This window comes from Bubalus kerabau, chromosome 3 (assembly GCF_029407905.1).
Source record: "Bubalus kerabau isolate K-KA32 ecotype Philippines breed swamp buffalo chromosome 3, PCC_UOA_SB_1v2, whole genome shotgun sequence".
Classification (NCBI taxonomy): Eukaryota; Metazoa; Chordata; class Mammalia; order Artiodactyla; family Bovidae; genus Bubalus; species Bubalus kerabau.
The window spans coordinates 54598960-54614161 of NC_073626.1; the positions used below are offsets into that span (position 1 = coordinate 54598960).

Sequence of the window (15202 nt, forward strand, 5' to 3'; positions counted from 1 at the left end):
AAACTGTCACAACACTGTTAATCAGCTATACCCCAATATAAAATAAAGTTTTTTAAAAATAAATAAGTAAGTAAGATTCATCTATATTTTACCTACAAAAGACTATCTTCAGACATAAGGACAACACACAGACTGCAAATGAAGGGATGGAAAAAGATACTCCATGCAAATGAAAACCTAAAGAAACCTGGGGTACCTACACTTAGATTAGATAAATAGATTTTAAAACAGAACTGTAACAGGAGACAAAGAAGAGCATTACGTAATGATAAAGAGGTGAGTCTAACAAAAGGACTAACATTTGTAAAATAGTTATACATCTAACATAGGCATAACCATATACAAAGCAAATCTTAACAGACCTAAAAAGAGAAATCAATTGCTATACAATAATAGCACAGGACTCACTTACATCAACAGATAAATCATTCAGACAGAAAAATCACTAAAATAACATCAGACTTAAATGACAACGTAAGACCTGATGGCCTTAACAGATAATATACAGTTCATTCCATCCAAAAGTAACAGAATACACATTCTTCTCAAGTGCACATGGAACATTCTCCATAACAGAAAACATATTAGGCCACAATAAACTTCATTAGACTGAAATCACATCAAGAATCTTTCCAAACTATAAAGTTATGAAACTGGAAATCGATTACAAAAAGAAAACTGGAAAATTCATAACACATGGAGATGCAACAACATGCCACTGAAGAATAATGGGTCAGTGAAGAAATCAAAAGAGAAATTTTTAAAAATACCTTCAGACAAAGAAAAACAGAACTGCAACCTACCAAACTTACCAGATACAGCAAGAGCAGTTCTAACAGGCAAGTTCAGAAAGATAAATGTCTACCTCAAAAAAAGAAAAAGAAAAAAAGAAAAATCTCAAACAAGAAACTAAATAACCTAAGTAAACACCTCAATAAACTCAAAAAAAAAAAAAAAGAAACGAAAAGAAAGAACAAATGAAGCCCGAACTTATCAGATGGAAGGAAACAATAAAGATATGAGTGGGAACAATTCAAAGAGAATAAAAAGATGATATAAAAGATCAATAAAACCAACAGCTGTTCTTTGAAAAGATAAAACTGACAAACTGTTAGCTAGAATCACCAAGATATAGAGAGGGCCCAAATAAATAAAATCATAAATATAAAAGGAACTGTTACAACTGGCACCAGAGAAATACAATTATACACCAACTGAAGATTATATGAAATAAATTCCTAGAAACATATAAAATTTCAAGACTGAATCATTAAGAAATAGAAAATATGACCAGACCAATAACCTGTAAGGAGACTGAATTATTCATCAAAAACCTCCCAACAAACAAAACTCCAGGACCAAAGGACTTCACTGGGGAATTATGCAAAACCTTCAAAGAAGAATTAATTCTAATTCTTCTCAAATTCTTCCAAGGATAAAGGAAAAAACGAAAAAAGAAAAGGAGGGAATACTTCCAAACTCATAAGACCAGGATTAACCTAATACCAAAACAGACAAGACAACCACCAGAAAAGAAAATTTCAGCACAATTACCCTGATGTTCACAGATGCAAAAATATTTAACAAAATATTCATCAAAAAAATCAACAATACATTAAAAGAATCATGAGTGAGTGAAGTCACTCAGCTCAGTCGTGTCCAACTCTTTGCAACCCCATGGACTGTAGCCTACCAGGCTCCTCCCTCCATGGGATTCTCCAGACAAGAGTACTGGAGTGGGTTGCCATTTCCTTCTCCAGGGGATCTTCCTGACCCAGGGATCGAACCCGGGTCTCCTGCATTCCAGGCAGACGCTTTCCACGGATACAAAAATAGATCAACATCCACAAATCAAGCAATGTGCTATACAATAGTAACAAACTGAAGGATAAATATCATATAATCATCTCAAAAGATGCAGAAAAAGCATTTGCCATAACTCAATACACACTTATCATAAGTACTCTCAACATAGTGGGTAAAGAGGGAACATACCTCAATGTAATAAAGGCTATATATGATAAGCCCAGAGCTAACACCATACTCCGGAGAAGGCAATGGCACCCCACTCCAGTACTCTTGCCTGGAAAATCCCATGGACAGAGGAGCCTGGTGGGCTGCAGTCCATGGAGTTGCGAAGAGTCGGATACGACTGAGTGACTTCCCTTTCACTTTTCACTTTCATGCATTGGAGAAGGAAATGGCAACCCACTCCAGTGTTCTTGCCTGGAGAATCCGAGGGACGGGGGAACCTGGTGGGCTGCCATCCATTGGGTCGCACAGAGTCGGACATGACTAAAGCGACTTAGCAGCAGCAACACCATACTCAATGCTGAAAAGCTGAAACATTTCCTCTAATATAAGGTACAAGGATGCCCACTCTCACAACATTTTTTTCAACACTGTAGTTCAAGTTCTAGCCACAGCAAAGAAGAAAAAGTAATCTAAACTGTAAAGGAATAAGTAAAACTGTCACTGTCTGTAATGTCATGACATAAAATCCTGAAGACAGAAGAATTATCAGAACTCGTCAATGAATTTGGTAAAGTTTTAGGATACAAAATTAATAAACACAAACCTGTTGCACTTCTATTCACAATTAACTATCAGAATGAGAAATTAAGAAAAAGGGTCCTAATGACAACTGCATCAAAAAGAATAAAATAGCTAGGAATAAATCTAAGGAGATAAAAGAACTGAGGTTAAAAAACTGTAAGACACCGATAAAGGAAACTGACAATGTAAGACATACTGTGCTCATATAATGAAAGAATTAATATTACTTAAATGACCATACCACCCATCTACAGATTCAATGCAATTCCTATCAAAATTTCAATGACATTTTTTAAAGAACTAGAACAAATAATCCTAAAATTTGTACAGAAACATAAACAAAAAATCTCAAATAGTTAAAATATTTTTGAGATAGAACAAAGCTAGAGGTATTATGCTCCCTGATTTTAAACTATAAGACTTATCTGAAAGACCATGAAACTTCTAGAAAAACTAGGCAATATACTCTTTGACACTGGTCCTAGCAATATCTTTCTGGATGTTTCCTCAGGCAAGGGAAACAAAAGCAAAAATAAACTAATGGGACTACATCAAACTAAAAAGCTTCTGCACAGTGAAGAAAACTATCAACAAAATGATAAAGCTGCCCACTGAAGAGATGATATTTATAAACAATATATCCAATAAGGATTAATGTACAAAATCTCACTCAACATTAAAACAAAAAAACCAATTCAATTAAAAACTGGGCAGAGAAAACCACAATTCTAAAAGACACATGCGCCCCAATGTTTGTCGCAACACTACTTACAATGGCCAGGACACGGAAGCAACCTAGATGTCCACTGACAGATGAATGGATAAAGAAGTACATATGTGCAACGGTACATATATACAAAAGAATATCACTCAGCCATAAAAAGGAACAAATGTGACTCGGGTGAAATGAGGTGGATGAACCTAGAGTCTATTATACAGAGTGAAGTTAAGTCAGAAAGAGAAAAACAAATATCATGTATTAACCTTGGACAGTTAGGAGATCAAACCAGTCAATCCAAAAGGAAATCAACCCTGAATACTCACTGGAAGGACAGATGCTGAAGCTGAAGCTCCAATACTTTGGCCCCCTGATGCAAACAGCTGATTCACTGGAAAAGACCCTGATGCCGGGAAGGACTGAAAGCAGCAGAAGGGGCCAACAGAGGATGAGATGGCTGGATGGCAACCATCTTAAATGAGGTAACCAGACTAGTCAAAATCCTAAGAACAGAAAGTGATTTCCAAGGCAAGGAAGGGAAGTTTCAGTTTGGGAAGATAAAGAGGCTCTGGAAATGGATGGTATACAACAGTGTGAATGTATTTAATGTCACTGAACGGTACGCTTAAAACTGACTGAAATGGTAAAATATGTTATGCACAGTCTACTAAAATATAAACTTGGGAGAAGAAAATGCAAACCCACTCCAGTACTCTTGCCAGGAAAATCCCATGGACAGAGGAGCCTGGTGGGCTACTACAGTCCATACAGTGGCAAAGAGTCAGACACAACCAAGTGACTGAGCACACTACTAAAATATAAAAATTTAAGTTTAATTTTTTAAAATCCCATGACAAAAATAAAGTCCATCTACTCTATCTAGAAAATGAATGCCAAGCCATTCATTTCAAAGAACTAGAAGTTTAGTAGATCTTCATACCTGGTTGCTTACCCCATACCCAGCTCTCTAGGATTGACTTGGCCCTATATGTAGGTGCAGGAGTTTCTTCCTCTTCTTTTTTCTCTTTGTCATTCAGATCTTCTTTCTTTGTTCCAATCTGAGTATCAACACCATCATCTGGAAAATTTTTTATAAATTTAAGAATATAAATTTCTTTTTAAAATGTAACATAACACTTGCCAGTCTCTTTGAAAATTTTCACCCAAAAAATGGAAAAGTTAAGTTGCAACACACTTCATTAGCTGACCATTTGACGATTGGGAAGAAAAAATTACATGACTCATCAACATAACATACAGTGTGATTTAAGAAGTAATGAATGGCCCAGTGACTCTTTTCACTTGAAAAATCAAAATATCATTCAAACTGTTCTTTGACGTATGTCTTCCAAGACATTCTATCGATTTCCTACTATATTTCTCAACTAAAAATCTTGAGTCTTTGATATTAACATTAATTGTTTTTATCCAGTGATTCCCAATTGCAGTGTGTCCACAGTAAGGGAGGACATGGAATGGGAATATGATTCAAAAATCATCTTCAACTCTATACACTGCCCTACCCCACACCAACTGAAAACCAATGTCACACAGGGCCACTACCACTGAAATAGCAATTCAGCAATGCTGCAATACAGAAGTAAACTGAGTACCACAACTTTAGGCCACTGACAAGTTGGCCTAAGAAAAATTGTTATGAAACTCCTTACTTAGCAAGTTAAGAGAGAACTAATATTCACCTTGAAGTGTAAATGTGTCCTATCCTAGAAGACCGCTACCAAATGAACTATTTTCTAAATAATAGAAACTATTTCCTAAATAATAATTAGAAATAGACAGTTGACTCTTGAACATGTGCAGTCAAAAATCCACAGTTCTTCCATATCCAGCAATTCAAACCACTGATCATGCAGTACCATAGTACTTACTACTGAAAAAAAATCTGCTCATATGTGGACCTGCATAGTTCAAACCTGTGTTGTTAGTTAGCATCCACTATTACATCTACATCTGTGAAAAAAGAGTGTATCATATCACAAATAGTAAAGAGTATCTAAAACCAACAAGGTATAAAAGAAACTCTGACATTCTATAAGAAAAATATCAAATGTCCAACAGAAGCAACCCCAAAAAGCTAATGCTGTGAAAAGATACTAAATCCATACTTAGAAAAAGTATAAATTAAAACAATGAAATATTACTTTACACTCACCAAACTCACAACTGTTAGAAAGCTAAAATAAAAGCTCCAAGGCAGGACCTTTTATTCCTTTCCCATCTGGTTTTGCTCTCTGTATTCCAAGGGCCTAGAACAACAGATGCCAGGGATTAAGCCCTCGATGATGAGGGCTATTATTATTTAGTTCAATAACTAAATAATGCCAAGTGTCAGGAGAAATGTGGAGCTGGAGGCACAAATCTTCAGACACAGCTGTGGAAGAGTCGCGCCCACAGCCCGCCTGGAGAGCAATCTAGGGCACAGGAGGTCCAGCAGTCGCCTCCAGGCACATGCCCACAGAGCTCTCAGACAGGCCTGTGACGGGAGACATGGAGACAAAGGCTCACAGCAATCTAATGCAACTCAGACATAGCATAATGTGTGAACACTGTACACTAGTATGTTTTAAATACCAGTGTATTTAAAATAAAAACACAAAAACAAATTCATTAGACAGAAAAACACTTAAAAATATGGATTTGGAAATAGTGTGTCAGGAACTGACAAGTATAATTAACTCAACGTTCTGCCCCTGAGGCCAAAGAATAAAGCCCTTGTCACAGTATACTACTTATGTCCCATTCCCTCAACATCATGCCATAGCTATAGTTAATGGTACCTCTTTTATTTACAGAAATATCAAGGGAATTCCCTGGCAGTCCAGTGGTTGGGACTCTGCACTCTCACCATCAAGGGTTTGGGTTCAGTCCCTGGCTGGGAAATGAGATCCTGCAAGCCATACAATGTGGCCCATAAAGAAAAAAGGGAATAAAAAATAAATCCAACAAAACATAGATTATTTTTGTAATGTAACTAAAGAGCCTCTTAATGAGGTGAAAGAGCAGAGTGAAAAAGCTGACTTAAAATTCAACATTCAAAAAACTAAGATCATGGCATCCAGTCTCATCATTTCATGGCAAATAGATGGGGAAAAAATGGAAACAGTGATAGACTATTTTCTGTAGTGATTTTCTATTTCCAAAATCACTGCTGACAGTAACTGCAGCCATGAAATTAAAGCTGCTTCTTTCTTGGAAGGAAAGACATGACAAACCTAGACAGCAAATTAAAAAGCACAGACATTACTTTGCCAAAAAGGTCCATACAGTCAAAGCTATTATGTTTCCAGTAGTCATGTATGGACGTGAGAGCTGGACCATAAAGAAGGCTGAGAGCCTAAGAATTGATGCTTTTGAATTGTCGTGTTGGAAAAGACTCCCCTCGACTGCAAGGAGATCAAACCTGTCAATCCTAAAGGAAATCAACCCTGAATAGGCACTGAAAGGACTGATACTAATGCTGAAGCTCCAATACTTTGGCCACCTGATACAAAGAGCTGACTCATTAGAAAAGACCCTAATGCTGGGAAAGATTGAAGGGAGAAGGGGTCAAGAGAGGAAGAGATGGTTGGATGGTATCACTGACTCAATGGACATGAGTTTGAGCAAGCTCCAGGAGGTGGTGAAGGACAGGGAAGCCTGGTGTGCTGCAGTCTATGGGGTCGCAAAGAGTCAGACAGAACTGAGCAGCAGCAACAACTTAAAAACAATGTTCCAATATCCAAAAAAGGCAGGTGAGAGAAACAGAAAACAGAGCAGAAACAGAAAACAAATAGTAAGATGAGAAGTCTTAAAATCTAAACATATCATGAATTATACTATAAATGATCTGAAAACAAAAGACGGACTGTCACAATGGATTTTCTAAAAATGACCTAACTACATGCAATCTCTACAAAACTCACTTGGAATATAAAAATATAAGGAGATTAGAAGTAAATAAATGGAAAATATATATATACCAAACAATACTAATCAAAAGAAAGTTGAAATGACTATTTTAATATCATATAAAACGGATGCCAGAGAAAAGAAAATTACTGGAGATAAAGCAGAATATAACATAATAATAAAGCAGTAAATTCACCAAAGAAAACATAACAACCTTACATGTGTATGAAGTCAAAATAAAGCCCCAAAACATACAAAACAAGAACTAAAAGGAAAAATGGACAAATCCACAATTATGTTAGAGACACCAATACCACCCTGTCAGTAACAAAACAAGCAGAGAGAAAACCAGCACTGATAAGGAACTGAAAATCATAAGCATAAACCGGAATTGAAAATAATAAGCATAAACCAAACAGATGTGATCAACACTTTATACAACAAGCCATCCAACAAAAGTAGAACATGCCTTCTTTTTAAAGTATACATTGAATATTCACCAAGACAGACCACATTTCAAAAAGGCAGGACTGAAGAAGGGGGACAAAAATGAAACAGCACAAGGAAAGTGAAAATAAGCTGAAGTGTACAATACAAAGTACCTGGCCATACAGCAGAGCATTATTCTTTTTAATCCTTACAAAACAATTCTTCCAGCAGGCAGGCTTCTGTCTCCTGTTCACAGATGCAAAAGACACTGCACCTCACAGTACAGTTCAGGCAAAGAGCCTGGGCTAGAACGCAGTGTAGGCTGTAACTGCTGGGCTCTACACACCCATAGGGTCTGCCTACAAGGCGGGGGCAAACTCCAGCCTGAAGCTGGCTCATGTACGGTCTGAAAGCTAAGAAAAGATTTCACATCTTAAATGGTTGAAAAGTAATCAAAAGAATATTTTCTAATGAAAACATTATAAAAACTTCACATTTTAATGTGAAGTTTTGTGTATGGCTGCTTTGGCACAACTGCAGGGTCCCAAAAGGGGGTCCCCTGGCCCTTTAGAGTAAGTCTGTCAACCTCTGATGCAAACCTCATTGTAAATATTACAAATAAAAACACAAAATGCTCATATAACATCAGCAATATAATCTTTCATCACCAGGAACCAGACAAGAAGCATCACTAAACACAACTCGTTTTACTCTCAGGAGCATAAACAAGAACGTTTACAATAGCAAATGCAGGAGGAAGTCACTTGAGGATACAAAAACAACCAAGAAGAGCTCCACAACAAGCTCTGAGACAAAAGGTTAAGTATGTCATCTCTTCTTTCCATTAACACAGGGCTCAAAAGTTTACAGAGAGCAAACAAACAGAACATAAACTATTATGGAACACACACACCACAGAAAATGGAAAGATGGGGATACGGGAGTGGGGGAGTTGATCTTCCTAATGTTCCAGGGTAACACCCTGAAGGGGAAGAGCAGATTTCAGGAGATGAAATGAGGACTAGAAGACTTTAACACTCTCCTGTTCTAGTACAGTAAGAAGATTTTTCACAACCACCCAATGAGATTTCCTCTCAAAGCACTGTCAGAAGGTGCTAGGTGTAGGACCTACAGAAAGAGGAGTTGTTATTGCTTAGTCACTATGCTTGAGTCCAGGGTAAGCAGCAGAGGCAACCCCTCTGTGCAGTTCTCCCCACACGGGAGGGACCGCAGCTGGAGCAGCACTCCTAAAACGGCCCAGGCCACCACAGACTCCTGCATTCTACTGCGCAACATAAGTTCAACTGTGTTTTATTTTCACTTTAATCACTACCTTGAAGAAAGCTTGTTCACTAATACAGGCTTCTCAATTAAAAAAAAAAAAATAGATTGTAAGTAAAAAAAAAAAGAACTATAGGTATCTAAGAACATTCCCCTTCATGGATCACCACCTTGTTGTTGCAAAGGAGCTTGCATAACACAACGAAATCTATGACCAAAACCATGCCAGGTCACCCAAGACAGATGGGTCACAGTGAAGGGTTCTGACAAAACATGGTCCACTGGAGGAAGAAATGGCAACCAACTCCAGTATTCTTGCCTGGAGAACTCCACGGAGAATACGAAAAGGCAAAAAGATATGACGCCAAAAGATGAGCGCCCCAGGTGTGAAGATGTCTAATATACTACGAAAGATGACCCCCCAGGATGGAAGATGTCCAATATGCTACTGGGAAAGAGCAGACGGCACTTACCAATAGCTCCAGAAAGAATGAAACGGCGGGGCCTCAGTGGAACAATGCTCATCTGTGGAGGTGACTGGAGGTGAAAGTAAACTCTGATGCTGTTAAGAACAATATTGCATAGGAACTTGGACTGTTAGGCCCATGAATCAAGGCAAATTGGAAGTGGTCAAGCAGGAGATGGAAAGATTGAACATTAACACCATAGGAATTAGTGAACTAAACTGGACAGAAATGGGAGAATTTAACTGAGATGGCCATTATATCTAATACTGTGGGCAAGAATCCCTTAGAAGAAATGGAGTAGCCCTCATAGTCAACAAAGAGAGTCCAAAATGCAGTATTTGGGTGCAATCTCAAAAATGACAGAATGATCTTGGTTCATTTCCAAGGCAAACCATCCAACATGACAGTAATGCACGTCTACTCCCCAAACACTGATGCCGAAGACTGCAAAGTTGAGCAGTCTTACGAAAACCCACACCACCTTCTAAAACTAACGCCAAAAAAAATGTCCATTTCATCATAGGGGATTGGAATGCAAAAGCAGGAAGTCAAGAGATACCCAGAATAACAGGCAAGGTTGGCCTCAGAGGATAAAATGAAGCAGGGCAAAGGCTAACAGTTTTGTCAAGAGAACACGCTGATCACAGCAAACACCCTATTCCAACAACCTAAGAGACTACTCTACATATGGACATCACCAGATGGTCAACATCGAAATCCAACTGATTATGTTCTTTGCAGCCAAAAATGAAAACGCCAGGAGAAATATTAACAACCTTGATATGCAGATGATACCACTCTAATGGCTGAAAGTGAAGAGAAACTAAAGACCCTCTTGAGGGTGAAAGAGCAGAGTGGAAAAAGCTGGCTTAAAACTCAACATTCAAACAACTAAGATAATGACATCTGGGCACATCACTTCACAGCAAATAGATGGGAGAAAAATGGAAACAGTGAGACTTTATTTTCTTGGGCTCCAAAATCACTGCAGATGTTGACTGCAGCCATGAAATTCAAAGATGCTTGCTCCCTGTAAGTTATGACAAATCTAGACAGTGTATTGCCGACAATGGTCCATACAGTCAAAGCTATGGTTTTTCCATTAGTCGTGTAATGATGTGAAAGTTGGACCATAAAGAAGGCTGAACACGGAAGAATTGATATTTTTGAACTGTAGAGCTGGAGAAGACTCTTGAGAGTCCCTTGGTCAGCAAGGAGATCAAACCAGTCAATCCTAAAGGAAATTAACCTGAATATTCACTGGAAGAACTTTTGCTGAAGCTCCAATACTTTGGCCATGTGATGAGAAGAGCCGATGCACTGGAAAAGAATCTGATGCTGGGAAAGATCTAGGGCAGGAGGAGAAGCAGGCAACAGAGAATGAGATGGTTAAACGGCATCACCAACTCAGTGGACATGAATTAAGCAAAGTCCAGGAGAAAGCATAGGACAGAGAAGCCTGTTGTCCATGGGTCGCAAAGTCATATATGACTTAGTGACTGAACAACAACAATCTAAATGTATCACTGAAAATTCTCCACAAAAACAAAACAGGAATGGGTGGGGGGGCGGGGATTACATGTGTGTTGGTGGCAGGGGAAGACTGATTTATTTTAAGGAATTGGCTTCCACAATGGTGGAAATTCAACTTCAAAAACTGCAGAGAAAGCAAGCAAGGTGGGGACAAAGGAACAGTTGATGTTACAGTTTTGAGTCCAAAGGCAATCTGGAGGGAAAATTTCTTCTTGCTGGAAGACAGTTAGTCTTTTCTCTACTCAGGCTCTTTACGTGACTGGATGAGGCCCACCCACATTATGAAGTGTAATTTGCTTTACTCAAAGTCCATGGATTTATGTGTGAATTTCATTCAAAATTCACTTTCATAGAAACATCCAGAATAATATTTAATCAAACAAATATCTAGACAACATGGCTTGGCAAAGTTGATACATAAAATAAACCATTACACTAAAGATCTCAATTAATAAAATTAATTAAAACTAAAAGGAGATACTTCAAGATGGTGGAGGAACAGGATAGGGAGACCACTTTCTGCCCCACAAATTCATCAAAAGATCATCTGAATGCTGAGCAACTTCCACCAAACAACATCTGAACACTGGGAGAGGACACCAGGCACCCAGAAAGGCAGCCCAATCTCTTCGAAAGGAGGTAGGACAAAATACAAAAGACAAAAAAAGATACAAAAGAGTTAGCGACGGAGACCTGTCCTGGGGAGGGAGTCCTGAAGTTTCCACACAGTAGGAAACCCTCTCACAGACAGGTGTGTGGGGACTTTTGGAATCTCAGAAGGCAACATAACCAGGAGGAAAAAAAAAAAAAAAAAAAACCAGAGAATACACACCTAACTACAAATGCAGAAATGGGAACATTCCCAAGAAAGGCTCTAACCTAACAACCAAACGGGTAGCCTGGCCGGCTCACAGAACAAAGGATTGAGGGAATACCAAAGGAGAATGCCTGGAGGCAGAGGCAGGCTTGAGACAGCCAGAGCTGGAAGGCAAGGGACTGCTACAATCTCACCCCCAGAGATGACATCTTCCACCAAACTGTGAGGAGGCTCCCAGCTGCTAATGCCGACTTCCTGAGACCCTGGACGGCTGACATCAGCCAGGAGGGTCTAGGGTGAGACCAGCTCTCCAGAAGAGACTCACAGCACACCTGATATGGTACTCTCACAGTGCCCCTGGGAAACTGAGCAGCTGGGACCAGGAGGTGGTTGAGACACACAGCCCCCTCGGGACAGCATGCTCACCAAGCACCTGGGGACCTGAGCTGCTCAGACAGCAGAAGGGCACAAAATGTACACCCAACCCACAGAGACTGAGCCAGAACTGTGTCTCAGTTTCTCCTGTGCAGGGACAGGTCAGCAGTGGCCTGCCACAGGGGCTCTGGGTGCAGCAGACCTGGTTATGGCATAAACCTTGGTGGAGGTCACCATTAACCCCATAGAGCCACCAGAACTTACACAGGACTGGGGAAACAGACTCTTCGAGGGCACAAACAAACCTTCTACACACCAGGAATCAGGAGAAAGGAGCAGTGACCTCACAAGTTACTGACCCAGACATGCCCGTCACTGTCCAGCAGTCTCCGGCGGAGGCTAGATTCGGCAGCGGCCTGCTGCAGGGTCAGGGGCAATGAGTGCAGCAGTGTGTGCATGGGGCCTTTTGAAGGAGGTCACCATTATCTTCATTACCTCCACCACAGATTGGCCTCAGGTCAAGCAACCAGGAGGAACACAGCTATGCCCACTAACAGAAAACTGGACTAAAGATTTACCAAACACAGCCCCACCCATCAGAACAAGACCCAGTTTCCCCTCAGTCAGTCTCTCCCATCAGGAAACTTCCATAAGCCTCTTATCCCTATCTATCAGAGGGCAGACAGAATGAAAACCACAATCACAGAAAACTAACCAAATGGATCACATGGACGACAGCTTTGTCTAGCTCCATGAAACTATGAGCCATGCTGTGTAGGGTCACCCAAGATGGACGGGTCATTGCGCAGTGTTCTGACAAAACGTGGTCCACTGGAGAAGGGAATGGCAAACCACTTCACTATTCTTGCTTTGAGAACCCCATCAACAAAATGAAAAGGCAAAAAGGTATGACACTGAAAAGATGAACTCCCAGGTCGGTAGGTGTCCTATATGCTACTGGAGAAGAGTGGAGAAATAACTCCACAAAAAATGGAGAGACAGAGCCAAAGCAAAAACAACACCCAGTTGGGGATGTGACAGGGATAAAAGTAAAGTCTGATGCTGTAAAGAGCAATATTGCACAGGAACCTGGAATGTTAGGTCCATGAATCAAGGCAAATTGGAAGTGGTCAAACAGGAGATGGCAAGAGTGAACATCAACATTTTAGGAATCAGTGAACTAAAATGGACAGAAATGGGAGAATTTAACTGAGATGGCCATTATATCTACTCCTGTGGGCAAGAATCCCTTAGAAGAAATGGAGTAGCCATCACAGCCAACGTAAGAGTCTGAAATGCAATACTCGGATGCAATCTCAAAAACAACAGAATGATCTCTGTTCGTTTCCAAGGCAAACCATTCAATATCACAGTAATCCAAGTCTATGACCTGACCAGTAATGCTGAAGAAGCTGAACTTGAACAGTTCTATGAAGACTTACAAGACCTTCTAGAACTAACACTCAAAAAAGATGTCCTCTTCATTATAGAGGACTGGAATGCAAAAGCAGGAAGTCAAGAGACATCTGGAGTAACAGACAGATTTCACCTTGGAGTACAAAACGAAGCAGGTAAAAGGCTAACAGAGTTTTGCCGAGAACACACTGGTGGTAGCAAACACCCTCTTGCAACAACACAAGAGAAGACTCTACACATGGACATCACTAAATGGTCAATACCGAAATCAGACTGACTATATTTTTGCAGCCAAAGATGAAGAACCTCTATTCAGTTCAGTTCAGTTGCTCAGTTGTGTCCGAGTCTTTGCAACCCCATGAGCTGCAGCACGCCAGGCCTCCCTGTCCAACACCAAGTCCCAAAACCTACCCTAACTCATGTCCATTGAGTTGGTGATGCAATCCAACCATCTCATCCTCTTCGTCCCCCTCCCCTCCTGCCCTCAATCTTTCCCAGCATCAGGGTCTTTTCAAATAAGTCAGCTCTTCACATCAGGTGGCCATGGTATTGGACTTTCAGCCTCAGCATCAGTCCTTTCAATGAATATTCAGGACTGATATCCTTTAGAACTCACTGGTTTGATCTCTTTGCAGTCCAAGGGACTCTCAAGAGCCTCCTCCAACACCACAGTGAAAAAGTATCAATTCTTTGGCACTCAGCTTTCTTTATGTCCAACTCTCACATCTATACATGACTACTAGAAAAACCATAGCCCTGACTAGATGGACCTTTGTTGGCAAAGTAATGTCTGCTTTTTAATATGCTGTCTAGGTTGGTCATAACTTTCCTTCCAAGGAGTAAGCGTCTTTTAATTTCATGGCTGCAGTCACCATCTGCCGTGATTTTGGAGCCCAAAAAAATAGTCTGACACTGTTTCCACTGTTTCCCCATCTTTTTCCCATGAAGTGATGGGACCGGATGCCATGATCTTCATTTTCTGAATGCTGAGCTTTAAGCCAACTTTTTCACTCTCCTCTTTCACTTTCATCAAGAGGCTTTTTAGTTCCTCTTCACTTTCTGCCATAAGGGTGGTGACCTAAATCAAATCCCTTACGATTAAACAGAGGAAGTGACAAATAGATTCAAGGGATTAGATCTGATAGGCAGTGTCTGAAGAACTATGGATGGAGGTTCATGACACTGTACAGGAGGCAGTGATCAAGACCATCCCCAAGAAAAAGAAATGCAAAAAGGCAAAATGGTTGTCTGAGGAGGCCTTAAAAATAGCTGAGAAAAGAAGAGAAGAGAAAGGCAAAGGAGAAAAGGAAAAATATACCCATTTAAATGCAGAGTTCCAAAGAACAGCAAAAAGATACAAGAAAGCCTTCCTCAGCGACCAGTGCAAAGAAATAGAGGAAAACAACAGAATGGGAAAGACTAGTGATGTCTTCAAGAAAATTAGAGATAACAAGGGAACATTTCAAGCAAAGATGAGCACAATAAAGGACAGATATGGTCCTTAACAGAAGCAGAAGATATTAAGAACAGGTGGCAATAATACACAGAAGAACTATACAAAAAGACCTTAATGACCCAGATAACCACAATGGTGTGATCACTCACCTAGAGCCAGACATCCTAAAATGCGAAATCAAGTAGGGTTTAGAATCATCACTAAGAACAAAGCTAGTGGAGATGATGGAATTCCAGCTGAGCTAT

The 15202-nt window shown here is 39.9% G+C and overlaps 1 protein-coding gene across 6 annotated transcripts in view; it reads right to left on the reverse strand.

Moving 5' to 3' along the window:
• Positions 1-15202, reverse strand: part of HERC2 (HECT and RLD domain containing E3 ubiquitin protein ligase 2) — a 238564-nt gene that overhangs the window by 199449 nt on the left and 23913 nt on the right. For 5 of the 6 annotated variants that reach the window (XM_055571826.1, XM_055571828.1, XM_055571824.1 and 2 more), the window contains exon 5: positions 4215-4352. The exons of the other annotated variant lie outside the window; for it this stretch is intronic. In XM_055571826.1, the coding sequence (XP_055427801.1) occupies positions 4215-4352 (138 nt within the window). The remainder of the gene's footprint in view (positions 1-4214; positions 4353-15202) is intronic. 6 annotated transcript variants of the gene reach the window in all.